Source organism: Chiloscyllium plagiosum, chromosome 27 (assembly GCF_004010195.1).
Source record: "Chiloscyllium plagiosum isolate BGI_BamShark_2017 chromosome 27, ASM401019v2, whole genome shotgun sequence".
NCBI lineage: Eukaryota > Metazoa > Chordata > Chondrichthyes > Orectolobiformes > Hemiscylliidae > Chiloscyllium > Chiloscyllium plagiosum.
Window position 1 is genome coordinate 1,504,403 of NC_057736.1, and position 14,628 is coordinate 1,519,030.

Genomic DNA, 14,628 nt, shown 5'->3' on the forward strand with positions numbered 1-14,628 from the left:
ATGTCTTCAACCCATTCTTCACTGGGCTGCAGTCAGGAACGACAATCCTGAACATTTGGCCCCAGCTGCTTTCATCCCAAACCTCACATTTCTCAGAAATACCCTACCAACCGCAGCCAATCACTAAGCAAATGGTTGCTAAAACAACTGTTACGCTGATTTCCTTTCTGAAGAAGGGTCATTAGATCTAAAACATTAACTCTGATCTCTCTTCACAGATGCTGCCAAACCTGCTGAGTCTTTCCAGCAGTTTTGCTTTTTAGATTTCCAGCATCTGCAGTTCTTTTTGTTTTTTTTGTCTGATGTCCTTTCTTTCGGGGGCTGTGCTCAAGTCAAAGATTAAAGATGGCCCTTCCCTGTGTGTGCAGCAGCGAAGGATTCCATCATTCATTTATCCACTAAATCAGGGCTTGGTCTACCACACACTGAAATGATATTAATAATAAACATTAAAAAGAATTATTCAAATCTGCAATCATATAGTGTCAATTACAGCCATCATATCACAGTTTTAAGAAAAATAAAGAATTTAAAAATCGATTGAAGGAGTAAGGTGCAATGGCATTGGAGATAAATCCTCACAATACATGCTTGATGTTGTCCAGGGTTACTGATTACTAATGTACTGACCTTAATAAAGTATTCTTGGTCAGATTTTTTTTCTACTAATGTACTGACCTTAATAAAGTATTCTTGGTCAGATTTTTTTTCTCCTGTGTGTTATTTGTCAAATCAAGCAAAATCATTAATAAATAAGCATGAAGTACAGTTTGACAGGGCTTTGTCTTTCTGAGAAGTTACATTGTGCTAACTAAATTATTGCAAAATTAATATGTGAGTACATCTGTACATCCAACCAAATTTGTTCTTTATATACATATTTGGATGTACGAACAAAAAGAGATGCAAATGATAGCAGGCTGAGTATTGTGACAGAGCTGACAAACTGTAATTTATGGACAACACCAATAGGTGTCACTTGGAGTTTGCAAACTGAGAATTATAGAGTCATAGTCATAGAGATGTACAGCATGGAAACAGACCCTTCGGTCCAAACCGTCCAGATATCCCAACCCAATCTAGTCCCACCTGCCAGCACCCGGCCCATATCCCTCCAAACCCATCCTATTCATATACCCATCCAAATGCCTTTTAAATGTTGCAATTGTACCAGCCTCCACCACTTCCTCTTGCAGCTCATTCCATACATGTACCATCCTCTGTGTGAAAACGTTGCCCGTAGGTCTCTTTTATATCTTTCCCCTCTCACCCTAAACCTATGCTCTCTAGTTCTGGACTCCCCGACCCCAGGGAAAAGACTTTGCCTATTTACCCTATCCATGCCCCTCATAATTTTGTAAACCTCTATAAGGTCACCCCTCAGCCTTTGATGCTCCAGGGAACACAGCCCCAGCCTGTTCAGCCTCTCCCTATAGCTCAAATCGTCCAGAGTTGAGGAGAGTTGGACCCAATTAAAATAATGCTTCCACTGTTATGCTTATATCTCCTGACCCATGAAAGGAAAGCTGACCCATAACTTTTTCAGTTGCTTTTGCTTTGTGTTGAGGATTGTTATTCTGTTATTTTCACAGCCTTTAAATGTACTGACAGTTGCTTTGAATCCTTCTTTTGATGAATTAGTCATAGAGAAGTACAGCATGGAAACAGACCCTTCAGTCCAACCTGTCCATACCGACCAGATATCCCAACACAATCTAGTCCCACCTACCAGCACCCGGTCCATATCCCTCCAAATCCTTCCTATTCATATACCTATCCAAATGCCTTTTAAATGTTACAATTGTACCAGCCTCCACTACATCCTCTGGCAGCTCATTCCATACCTGTACCACCCTTTGCGTGAAAAAGTTGCCCCTTAGGTCTCTTTTATACCTTGCCCCTCTCACCTTAAACCTATGCCCTCTAGTTCTGGACTCCCCGACCCCAGGGAAAACATCTTGTCTATTTATTCTATCCACGCCCCTCATAATTTTATAAACCTCTGTAAGGTCACCCCCTCAGCATCTGACCCCCAGTGAAAACTGCCAAAACCTATTTAGCCTCTCCCTATAGCTCAAATCCTCCAACCCTGGCAATATCCTTGTAAGTGTTTTATGAACCCTTTCAAGTTTCACAACATCCTTCTGATAGGAAGGAGACCAGAACTGCTTGCAATATTCCAAGAGTAGCCTTATCATCTTAAGAACAGTAATTACCTGCACGGTAACAGCCAGAAGTGGCAATATTACAGAGCGAAACAAGAACAATTTGAGGCTTCAATCCAGCTCCCTGCTTTCAGCAAAGAGCACGTGACTCTGATTGAACATTAAAAGGAGTGTTTCCCTTCAGAAAATGCTATGAACAGAGGTTGATTCCCACAGAATCAGTGCACTGGGTACAAACACTCGAAAAACCTTAATTGTAGATGATTGTTCAGCTGCATCACCAACTGCAAAATGCGTGGTCTGTGAATAAGATACCAAATCTTAAACCCAATGAAATGCTTTGATCAGATTGTAAGTTTCATTTTTATTCTGATTTCAAAATTGTGGATGTATGATAAAACTTTGGCATTTTTTAAAAATATCCCATTTGGAGAGAAATGAGAACTCGAAATCAGTACATATTTGCATTAAATTTGATGAACTTTCAGCTTACATGGTCAGTGCACAATTCCATAATGAAGAAATAATTCCATAATGTTACACATTTTCAGCAGAATGCATAAGAAATCATCAGACAATACTTTAAAAAGAATAAACATAATACATCACAGAAGTTCACATTTCGATTGATGGTCATGGTGATGGAAAGGTCCCAGAAAAGCTCAGGCTCTGTTTATTTCTTGACAATGTGGAGACTTAAGTGCAATCAGACAAAATACAAAAAGATAACTCAATTGATCAGCATGTATTTCTTTATCCCAGCACAGTCAAATAGCTAAAGCATATCCTGACAAATTGGTGAAAAATGGAACTGATTAGCAGCATCTTGGCTGGATTCCAAGATTAGCAATAGTTGTGCCATCCACTGGCCAGGCTGCCAGCCATAAGTAAATAAATTGATATATTAAATATGAAAGGATTATTATTTTCTGAAATAAACAAAACAGGGCTATAAGCTTAACAGAAGTATGACAGAGCCTTACCCTGGAACATACAAACTGCAGTATTGCTCCAAGGAATGCATTAAGTTAACTGTTAGCATTCTTTTAACCTCATGTTCTCTATAAAGAGTTTCCATCAGGTTCCACTTCACTGCATTTACCACACACAGATTTCATCTGTGATGTAATTCTTCTTGCATCTAGTTAACTTCCAATGAAGAACATCTCCATGACTTGTTTGGATCAGCTTCTTGGTGATTCATGTCGTGCTGCCAATTCTGAAACCATATTTTCATTCTGGAGTTCTCAATTGTTGCTTCAGTATCAAATACTGTTCAAATAAATAAGGTCACCACAGTGAAAGGGTAAATCTCTCTCTTGCACAAAATACATATAGTCAATTTCTTATAAGAATACACCAGGAGGACAGACTATTTTGGAAACATAGCATACAGATACAATACATTCCTTCAATCACATTCCAACTCAATACTTACATTTTTACGACTAGCAATGGCCTGTTGCAGCCACAAAAGTTCCATTGCGAGGCTGCTTCTGTACTTCTGTATCCCTTCGAGTGTTGTTGGCATTTCTTTCCTTTGCCATTTACACAAATGTTCTACAAATTCAGATATGTACATTTGTGAGTATGTATCCTTTCACCAGTTTGTTCTTCTATTTAGTTAAAATTCAGTGTTAAAATGGAAAGGAGTGTTTTTATTCAAAACTTACACCCATTTAAAATAAACTATATACACTCATTTCATATTCACATTTTTTTAAATCAAAACAAGTGTAGCTGAATCTGTGATAGACACATGGTTCAAAACAGCTTTCTAGTAGTGCAATCAATCCGATCCAAACAGGAACACACTCAAACATGAATACATGCAGAAGACAGCAGAACCAGCGTTTTAAGATTTTCTATAGAAAGCAACTGTTTCCTTCCCCAACATCTAATGTCTCTGAATAATTCCAGAACTTCAAGACCCATAATCAAAGCTAAACATCTATGCTAATTAACTGCAGAACTTACTATTTCAAAACATCTCCTGATCGTTAGTACATTATGGAAAAAAAAAGTTTAATTTCCCCCTCAGGGTGCAACTCACTGGATCTTACACATTACCTGTACTGAGAACAGCGGGTGAATCCTCCAGTACTGTACTGTTCCAAACGGAGGTTACATCAGTAAAGTTCATTGTAGTATCAGAGTCTTTCCTCTCATCACCACTTGCAGAGGATGCTTCAATTTTTTTATTGGATGCCTGGTCCCATATCGCAGGACCTCCAGTCAAAATGCCAGGAACATCCAGGTGCTCAGCCACTGCAGGAAAATTTCCTGTGATTGAGGATGCTCTGATTTCACAATCATCTTTTTCTGGTTCATCACCCTCAAATATTCCACAAATTCCATCTTTTTTAGCTTCAGGACAAGATGTTTCACAAGTTTGCCTTTCAATTACACGGTTCACGCATTTTCTCTTTGCATTCTGTCAAAGAAGTAAAAAGAATTCCAATCACACCAAATTCTAGACTTAATCTTTGTAAGAAAGAAAGCTTGATTGTTGCTAATGCTTAAAGCCACGATCCTTCAATGTAGTTTAGTCAGGAAACAGTGCCTACTGAAGTCTCCACAAAAATAAATGTATATATTAGATGTGTTCTTTATAGAAGTTACCATAATGGTCACTGCAGCTGAGAACTTTCAATACTGCTAACACTCAATAAGACTTTTCTGCTGTTCTATCAAATCTACAGGTTGTAAACTTCTAGCTTTCGGCTTTCCAAACCAACAACTGAAAAAAGATTTATTTTATTCAGTCATCTACACTAGATCATCAATTTTTTTTTAGAAACAATATTTCAATTTCCACATCACCTGTATCTTACAAATAGGAATCAATTATTGCACTTGTTACCCTGCACCCCTTTAAGCCTGGATTACACATCTCCAGACAACGTTTCACTGTACCTGGTACACCTCCAATCTCACCCACGTCATCAGCACAATATTAAAAACAAAAATTGCCGCAAATACTCAACAGTTGTGGGCACAGAAGTAGAATCAGTGTTTCAGGTCTGTGACTTTTCTTCAGAACGGAGAACATGTTGAAATGTAATGAGAAGATATTGCTCATATTTAATCAAACATTAGGCTGTTTCAGTGGTTTGGGGAGGAGCAATGAACAGAGATTTTCCAAGTCTTTCAGTGAGCAGGACTGACATGGCCGACATTTATTTATGATTTGATTTTATTGTCATGTGTATTTTACAGTGGAAAAACAGTAAATTACAGCAAAATACTTTTCCACCATCACCATGATCCAGCGCTATTTTGAATAGTTTTAAGAAGTTAAAAAATTGAAAGATATAGCTTAAAGAGAATCCATCAGTCCTGAACCAGCGCATCATCAATGATACCTGGGCTGCCATTCCTCCTCCAACACTTCGCCAATATTGAAGGGACCATTCTTCATGCACCATCTTTCGCTCTTGGGCCAATTTTCCTCTTGCCAATGCCTCGTCACCTGTGCCAGGCCCACCAATATCACAGTCGTATCTCTCGCCACTGGGCCTACCTCAACATTGTTGCTATGATTCTCCTCCATCACTACATCACCGCCACCAGCGCTAGACCCAACCAATCACAAAGACGTCTATCCTCAGGCTCCATCTTTCACTAGTCAGCCTAACTAGCCTACATCACCTCCGATATAGCATCTGCCGATTTTTAAAAAATGTATTTGTTGGATATTGGCATCACTGGCAGGGCCAGTATTTATTGCCTATCTGTAGTTGCTCTTGTGAAGGCAATAGTGAGCTGCTTTCTTAAACTGCTGCAGTCCACCTGCTATGGGCTGACCCACAATGCTATTAGAGAGGGAATTCCAGCATTTTGACCCAGCAACAGTATTTCCAAGTCAGATGGTGATTGGCTTGGAGGGGAACGTGAAGCTGATGGTGTTCCCATAAATCTGCTGCCCTTGTCCTTCTCGATGGAAGTGGTCATGGGTTTGGAACATACTGTCTAAGGATCTTTGATGAATTTCTGCAGTGCATCTTGTAGTTAGCACCCACTGTTGTTACTAAGCATTGGTGGTGGAGGGAGTGGATGCTTGTGGGTGCGGTGCCAATTAAATGGGCTGCTTTGTCCTGGATGGTGTTGAGCTTGATTGCTGTTCGAGCTGCACTCATCCAGGGAAGTGGGGTGTATTCCATTCTGACTTGTGCCTTGTAGATGGAGAGCAGGCTTTGGATTCCATTGCTTGGCCCAATACATGTGTTACATTATGATTCACACATGTATTGGGACATAATTTTACACCACAGAAGGTTACTCACCACAGTATTCCTAGCCTCCTACCTGTTCTTGCATTTCAATGCCAGGTGCCATATTTGCCCTGGAAAAGTAAATAGGGGCCCTGTCGCTGCCACCACAAGGTCTACGTTGGCCCACTCAGGTCCATGCTGGAATTCCTCACCACTGATGGTGAGTAAAGAGAATAAAGAAAAAAAAGTGGTTGGAGCAGTCAAGTTCCGGCACAAGAGCCTGTCTCTGCCACCATCTCTCTGATACGAGGAGGTAGTTCCTGACCAATTTATGACTGTTCTCTATTGCCCTTTCAGAAGGTGGTGATGAGCCACTTTCTTGAACTGCTGCAGCTCACTTGATGGAGAATCAACCGTGCTGTTGGAGACAGAGTTTCAGGATTTTAACATGGTGACAGAGAAGGGATGGTGATATACTTCCAAGTCAAAATGGTACATGACTTAGAGGGGAACTTACAAATGGCGGTGTTCCCACATGCATACTATCTTGATCACCTAAGCAGTAAAAGGTTGCAGGTTTGGAAGGTGCTCTCAAAAATACATATGGTACGCTGCCACTTTGTACAGGTGTTGGAAACACTAACTAGTTAAAGTGATGGATGAAATACCAATCAAGTCACTTGTTTTGCCTGAATGAGTTCAAGTTTTACAAATGTTGCTGGAGCTGCATTCATCCAGCCGAGTGGAGAGCAGTCCATCACATTCTTGATTTGTACCTTGTCAGTGATTGACTGGCATCGAAGAGACAATAGGTACGTTACTAGCTGCTGATTCCCAGCCACTGACTCACCTTTGTAACTAATGTTTCTTGAGCTAATGTAGTTAAGTTCCTGGTCAACAGGAACTTTCAGAGTATTGATGTAGGAGATTCAATGATGGTTATGCCATTGATTAAGAATGAAATGTGTTTAGAAACTCTCGGAGATTTCCAGACAGCGAGCTTAGTAATGCTGGCACAGAATCTGAATGAGATTGATGGAGCAACCCTAAAAATCTAAAATGGAATACCTCTAAAATAAGCTTGTGCTGAAGGAAACTAAATATGGTCTGAAGTTGAAACAAAAGCATGTGGCAAAGCTAAGTTGCTCGACCCAGTCATGAGCAAAGATAAATTAGATTCAGACATTTTTCTTTACAGACTTAAAGATAAACGGTGCTCAGCAGAACAGTAGTTAGGGATTGCTTTCAGCTAAAAGAAACAAAAGTAGTTCTTAACAGCAGTCAGCCAGTCAAATTGGTGATTGGAAGCGACTGAAGTAGTTAGCTCAGAACTTCTCAAGTTAACAAACATTTATTATATTCAGGTTTTCCCAAAGCAAATCAGACAATGAACTATATATTTATTTGTAACCATTGTTGTAATTCAATGGAGACAAGAGTCAACTTGACGCAAGAGAAACAAATTGCAACAAAGTAAGAACTAGGAGCAGGAGCATGCTCTGCCATTCAATAAGATCATGGCTGGTCTTTTTGTGGCCTCAGCTCCACTTACCTTCCCCCACTCACCATAACCTTTAATTCCTTTACTGTTCAAAAAAATTACCTTAACTTTAAGAACATTTACTGAGGAAGCCTCAACTGGAGAGCTAAAAATCACACAACACCAGGCTATAGTCCAACAGGTTTATTTGGAAGCACTAGCTTTGGGAGGGCTGGTTCTTCATCAGGTACTCCACAAGGAGCAGTGCTCCGAAAGCTAGTGCTTCCAAATAAACCTGTTCAACTATAACCTGGTGTTGTGTGATTGTTAACATTGTACACCTCAGTCCAACACCGGCATCTCCAAATCAACTGCAGAGAGCATGATGATGGTTAAAGAACAAATATGACTTGCTGTTGTTACAATTACGGTAGGTGGCTGGGTGAGAGTGAGGGGTTGGGGACAGGAGAGAAAGAAGTAGAATTTAGAAAGACTTTCTAAGTGATCTCCCCAAAATCTTTGGGGCATTGAGGTTTATGTTTAATGCATCTTGCAATGTGGGTTTTAGATAGATATCTAATTAGTTCAAAGTATACATCATTTTGCTATTAAACTGCAGGCTTGTGCCATTTTTCAAGATTATTTGATATAATGCATACAATGAGTAACGTCATTCGAAGGTTATGTGCTGTTCAGAGCTTGGATCAGATTGTGAAAAGGCTTTGGCTACAACATTTATATGTCTGGAGATGCACAAAAGATTGGCTTTATTTCTTAAAATTTGTATCGAATGTTGTGATAGGCAAGGTGCTCAATAACGTAGTCTATATACAGAAATAAACACACGCGCTGTCCAGTGAAAGGTACCTGCTCCTTAAATGTAGGCCTTGGAAACTCCTTGCCGTCCCACTCCAACAAGTCCACACCTCCCTCGATTTCTTTTACAATATTTTCATAGTCTTGGCGCAAACGCTGGAAGCTTTTTCTCACCAAATAACCTCTAACGTAAGCCTACAAAGAGGGCAGGGTGGAGAAATAGTTTTAAAAAATAAATGCCATGTAGCAGCAAGAATTATATGTTAAAGAGCTTTTTCTAAAATAAATAAAAGCTTCAACCACTACACTGGCAGAAATTTGTACGGAATTTGTCATTTACACTGGGCATTGCCCTTTCATCAAAAAGTTAAAGCAAGATGACTGTAAGACTTTTAAAATAACACTCAGCTTTTTTGACTAATGCTTCATGACAACCCATCCAATTGACGCAATAAACAAAAGCGTTGACAATTCACTGACTTTACATAAAAAAATTTACTTTTTAAGCAAGTAGCTCCTGATGTATTATACAATTCTTAAAAAGAAAACAGTTCATTGTCAGCACCTTAATTAAAGTACTTCTACTTAATTTCAGTGTTAACAGCAATCTTTGAAGATTACTTCTTCCCTTTGACAGTAGCACATAAAGAGTTCTTTGCTTCGGGTAGGTTTTATTTTCAGAGTATCAATGTTCAAAACATAACTGAGAATAAAATGAAGTGTCAGCTTTGCTAAGGAATTGCACTCTCCTCAGAATCTTGCAGGTTACAGCTTAGAGCTACAATCCTGGGCTCAAGTCCAGGTTTGACACTTCAGTGCAGTTTTGCTGCCTTGTTGGTGGTGGAGTTTTTCAACTGAGACATTAAACAAAAGTTGCATCTGCCCTCCCAGACATGAAGGACCTGACCAAGCAGAGAATTTGTCCTCTGCTCAGTACAAAAACAGATTTCTGAAGAAGGGTCACTGGATCTGAGATGTTAACTTTGTTTCCTCTCAACAGATGCTGCCAGACTTACTGAGTTTTTCCAGCAATTTGTTTTTGTTTCTAATTTCCAGCATCTGTAGTTCTTTGTTTTTTCCATTAAAAAAACAGCTTAATTGGCTGCTTAAAACTTACTGTTAGTGACCTTGCTGCCCAAAAGTTAACCGTTGGACTTTTCTGCAAGGGGAATGCTTATTTCATGAATTAATTCATACCTTGGAATTTTGAGCATGTGAAAATGTCACATCAATTAAGTCTTATTAGAGAAACAAAACAATTTGTGCGCCTGTGTACAGAGTTTCATTTCATTATTCCAACTTATCAACAAGCTTAATTTTAATGCTTTTAAAGAGAGGCAAACAAAGCATTGGGGTTAGGTGTATAGTCTTGTGCACAATGGTAGTGTCCCGTACCTCCAAGCTAAAAGAGCTGGTTTCAAGTTCCACGTCAAGATGTTATGGTCATAGATTGTGCAATAACATATCCAAATGGATTGATTTTTTTTAAAAGGGTTCTTTTTATTGGAATAGAATTGAAATGCAGGAACATTACCATACATCTAACAGAGGTTTGGTTGGACTAACCACATCTAAGTAATTCTTGTCACGATATTATGAAAAGGATTCTAAGGCAAAACAAATGATTTTCTTGAAAAACACAGGAACGATGAGATTATACCCATCAGTAAAAAAATGAATGCGGTGCAGCTCTTTGCAAAAACAGCTACACTTTCCCTTCAGGGATTATGTCACATTATCTGGGGAAGTGTTGCAGTTTAAAATAGTGGCAGAAAGCCTGAAGAAGCTATGCATCCTGCTAGGCTGTAACCCTCAGCAACTTTCTGGTGTTTTTATTGTATAGTTATAAGGGGATAAATACAGTTAAGTGAATGGGCAAGAATGTGGTAGATGGGATATTATTTGCTTATCCATTTTAAGCAGAGAAAATAGAATATAGCATATGTTTCCAATGTTGAGAAATTGGGAAATGCTGATATTCACAAGAACCTGATTAATTTAATGCCAGAACACTAATCTGCAGGCATTCCAAGCTTTTGGGAAAGTAAACACCTGCAGTGCACTAACCTTTATAAAAGAGATTGGTGCATAAGAGTAAAGGACTCTTACTATCTATAGCCATGTTTTGTCCAGACCAGGAGCACTGCTCCTCATACAATACCTTGTATTTATGCAACAGGTTTAAATGATCAAAACACTCCTTTTAAAATTCTTTCTTGAAATGTCATGATGTGGAGGTTGGACTAGGTTGGACAAAGTCAAAAATCACATGACACCAGCTAATGGTCCAACTGGTTTACTTGAAAACACAAGCCTTCAGATCCCCACTCCTTCTTCAATAAACCTGTTGGACTTTAATCTAGTGTTGTGTGATTTTTGACCTTTATGGAATGTGGGTATTCCTGGCTTGACAGAATAAACTATTCAGGATAAAGAGGAAGCTTGGGCTCAGCAGTCCATCTGAGCAAATATACCCAGTGTTCTTAACACAACTTCCACAATATGGATCCAGTGACAGTGAATGAACAAGGATAATAGTTCTAAGTCCGACTCTTGCACATTAATTTACAGGTGGCGGTCTTTGCAAGCATCCGTTGCCTTTGTCCTTCTAGGTGGTAAAAGTTGCAGGTTTGGAACGTGTGAAAGGAGGATTCTTTGTAAATCACTGAAAAATGATAATATGTCAGTGGTGAATGTTGCAGGGATGGATCCGGTGTCTTTCAAGCAGGATGCTTTGTCCTGGACGATGTCAAACTTCCTGAGTGTTATTACAACTGTACTCTTCCAGGCAAGTGGGAAGTATTCCATTACACTCCTAACGTGTGTCTTGTAGACAGTGGAGAAGCTTTCAGGAGCCACATGAGTCACCCATTGCAGGTCTCCCAGCTTCTGACCTGCTTTTGTGGCCACAATATTTATATTGCAGTCCTGTTAAGTTTCTATTTAACGTAGTGATGGGAAGCAGCGCCATGTGGATCTCATTGACAGTGAGATTCTTGACTGGCCCAGGTTAACAATGCCAATCAGGAAGCCCTGGCTGACAGAGATAAACAGGAGATTCAGAAGGTCTCCTCAGTCTAACGACTGGCTTTGAGCTTGCTGGTCAGAGCCCACGTACAGTGCATATGTAAATAAAGGATGATTTGGTGATGGGATACTGACCTCTGTGCAATTATTTCACTTGCGATGGGAACAAACAATTTGTGCCTGAAGAACAACTGCTTGCATCAGTCATCTTGGAGTTCAGGTAAGCATTTCTGGCATCAAGCCTTCACTTAGGATGCTTGGCTTGTAAAATAAAAACAACAGGAGATTCAGAAGGTCTCCTCAGTCTAGGGACTGGCTTTCAGCTAGCTGGCCAGAGCCCATTTATGGTGCACATGTAATTTAAGGCTGACTTGGTGATGCAGTACTGGCCTCTCTGCAGTTATTTCAAGTACTTTTCAGGATATTCACAGAGAGAGATTCAGCAAAGATAATGCCATTGGATGTCATGGGGAGCTAGTTAAATTCTTTCCTGTTGAAGATAATCACTGCATGATACTTGTATGGCACAAATATCACTCTGCTCTTATCAACTCAATCCTGAATGCTGTACAAAGTGTGGTGCTAGAAAAGCACAGCAGGTCAGTCAGCATCTGAGGAGCAGGAGAATCAACGTTTCAGGCATAAACCCTTCATCAGGAATGAGGCATGTTGCTGCAGTGCTTTTACACCACCACACTCTTGTCTCTGATCTCCAGCATCTGCAGACCTCACTTTCTCCTTCTGAATGCTGTACTGGCCTTGCTGCAATTGTATGTGGACAGGTTTAATATGTGAGAAGTTGCAAACATCACAGAACATTAATGAATGTACACGAACATCCCCATTTCTGACCGAAGGGAAAACATTGATGGTTAGGCCAAGAACACAACACTGGGGAACTCCTGGGAGGACTCAAATAGCACAGTAGTAATATGCCTACCTTACATTAGGAAGCCTGGGTTCAAGTCTAAACTGCAGAGGGGTCATAAAACATGTGAACTGAAAAACCAAGGCTGAGATGATTACTGTGGTTTTTGTGCAATCATCTTTGTGTGACGTATGACTTGAACCAGTGGTGAGATCTACCTCCCACTCCCCCCCTGCCAATATTTGATTTATTACTTTCATATATACCTAGATACAGTGAAAAGTTGTGTTGTGTGTGCAGTACAGGCAAATTACACTATTCAAAGATCATAGGGTAATAGAGCAGAGTTACACCAGCAAAGACGACGCACAAAAAGCGAGATCTATGTTAGAATTGAAATTTGAAGTCCTTTCAGATGTCTAACAACTGTGGGGAAGAAGCTGTTCTTGAATCTATTGGTATGTGTGTTTAAGCTTTTGTATCTCTTGCCTGACAGAAGAGATTAGAAACGTTTATAACCAGGTTGGAAGGGGTTTACACAATCGAAGCCAGAGACAGAATACCAACCTGGACCTGCTTCTTTGGGTCCAGCAGCTTTTTCCACACTACTGCTAAAAACCAAACCAAACCAGAGAAAAGCTGAGCTGGGGAAGCTGGCCACTCCACTTTCATTGTACAAGTGTGTTTTTTTAACTTGAAAGCCTTCTACCTGAGCCAGTATCTGTTAGCTATAATCAAACTGGCCCTAAAACACTAACCCCAGACTTTTCAGAGTCTGGGTTGTTTACGACCTCACAAAAAAAAAAGCCAAGGAACAGCATAACCTTGTTAAAGGAGCAGCTTTGTCATAGTTCCAACAGATTCAGGTACAGCTTCCGTTACCAGATTTTTGAAAGGACATTTAATATGTGTGAGAGGTAATTTCGGTTTAAACTTTAAGATGTGCCTGGACCACAGACTGATCTATAAAACCAGTCATTACTGACAAAGGGCTTGTGCCCAAAATGTCAACTATCCTGCTCATCAGATGCTACCTGACCTGCTGTGCTTTTCCAGTGCCATGCTTTTCAACTCCGATTCTCCAGTATCTGCAGTCCTCACTTCCTCCTATCAACACCAACCTACATTTTCCAGTACGTGGCCTGTAGCATTATTTGCTACAGCACTTCAAGTGATCATTAAATACTTAAGATTGTGATGATTCTCATCTCTACCACACTTTATAGTAACAAGTTTCAATGACCCTCTGGTTTTAAAAAATCTCTGAAATGCCCTCTAAATCCTATGCTCCTTGCTTTAAATCTATGTCCCCTGTTCATTCATCCCTTCACCAAGGGGAAACATTTCATCCTAACTACTCTGTCTATATCCTTCAAAATTTCATACATTTCAATCAGGTTCCCCCCACATCAGCCTTTGCAGTTCTGAAAGTCACAGCCCCAGCCTCTCTTCAGAGGTGAATGGCTCTAGCCCAGATGAATCTCCTCTGCACCTTCCCCAGTACCATCACATCCATCCTCTCTCTTCAGCCTGAAACTGCCTCAAGTCTCTTAGCTCTATCTGAGTGCGAGGGGATTCGAAAGGTGCTGGGTTGTTACCATGGTAACCACCTGGCATCATTGGGAAAACAAAATTTGGATATTCAACAGTCGACAGCATCCAGACCCTCCGGCGCAGGAGTCCTCATATATTTCACTGAAGGGAAAAATGATTCCAGTGAAACTGGGGGGGAAGCTGCGCTCACCTGGAGATCACACAACCCGCGGCGACCCTCACTCACCGCCATCCTGGTAAGGGCAGGAAGTGACGGTGGCGGTGGGCAGGAAGTGACATGTTCGTTAGTGATGGACAGAGGCGTCATCCAATCGGGTTCCGCGCGGTGAGCCAATCGGCGGCAGGGAGAGGCGGGCGCTCGGTCCTGCGAGCATGCGCGGACGCTGTCGGAGGGTCGATGGACGATCGGGAGTATTTCCTGACCGCGGCGCAGAAAGCGGTGAAGGAGAAATACCCGCCCGTTAGCAAGAAGTACGAATGTGAGTGTAGCTTCCTGTAGTGCTT

At 40.6% G+C, this 14,628-nt stretch overlaps 2 protein-coding genes across 2 annotated transcripts in view; one reads left to right on the forward strand and one right to left on the reverse strand.

Annotated features, from left to right (window-relative positions):
• Nucleotides 1–2,509: 2,509 nt before the first annotated feature.
• Nucleotides 2,510–14,431, reverse strand: iqcc (IQ motif containing C). Its single transcript, XM_043717209.1, has 5 exons — nucleotides 14,315–14,431; nucleotides 8,727–8,870; nucleotides 4,236–4,599; nucleotides 3,604–3,725; nucleotides 2,510–3,437 (listed from the first exon to the last, which is right to left on the reverse strand). The coding sequence occupies exons 1-5, from the start codon at nucleotides 14,429–14,431 to the stop codon at nucleotides 3,399–3,401; spliced, it is 786 nt and encodes a 261-aa protein (XP_043573144.1). The 3' UTR covers nucleotides 2,510–3,398.
• zbtb8os (zinc finger and BTB domain containing 8 opposite strand) overlaps nucleotides 14,402–14,628 on the forward strand; it is a 12,590-nt gene continuing 12,363 nt past the window's right edge. Inside the window, exon 1 of the mRNA XM_043717208.1 lies at nucleotides 14,402–14,603. Coding sequence (XP_043573143.1) covers nucleotides 14,402–14,603 — 202 coding nt within the window. The remainder of the gene's footprint in view (nucleotides 14,604–14,628) is intronic.

Coding starts and splice junctions, on each gene's coding strand:
- iqcc (XM_043717209.1), bottom strand. CDS start 14,431: ATGACGCCTCTGTCCATCACTAACGAACATGTCACTTCCTGCCCACCG. Junction 8,871..14,314: donor GCGGGTTGTGTGATCTCCAG/GTGAGCGCAGCT, acceptor CCCTCTTTGTAG/GCTTACGTTAGAGGTTATTT. Junction 3,726..4,235: donor ACCCGCTGTTCTCAGTACAG/GTAATGTGTAAG, acceptor CTGAATTTGTAG/AACATTTGTGTAAATGGCAA.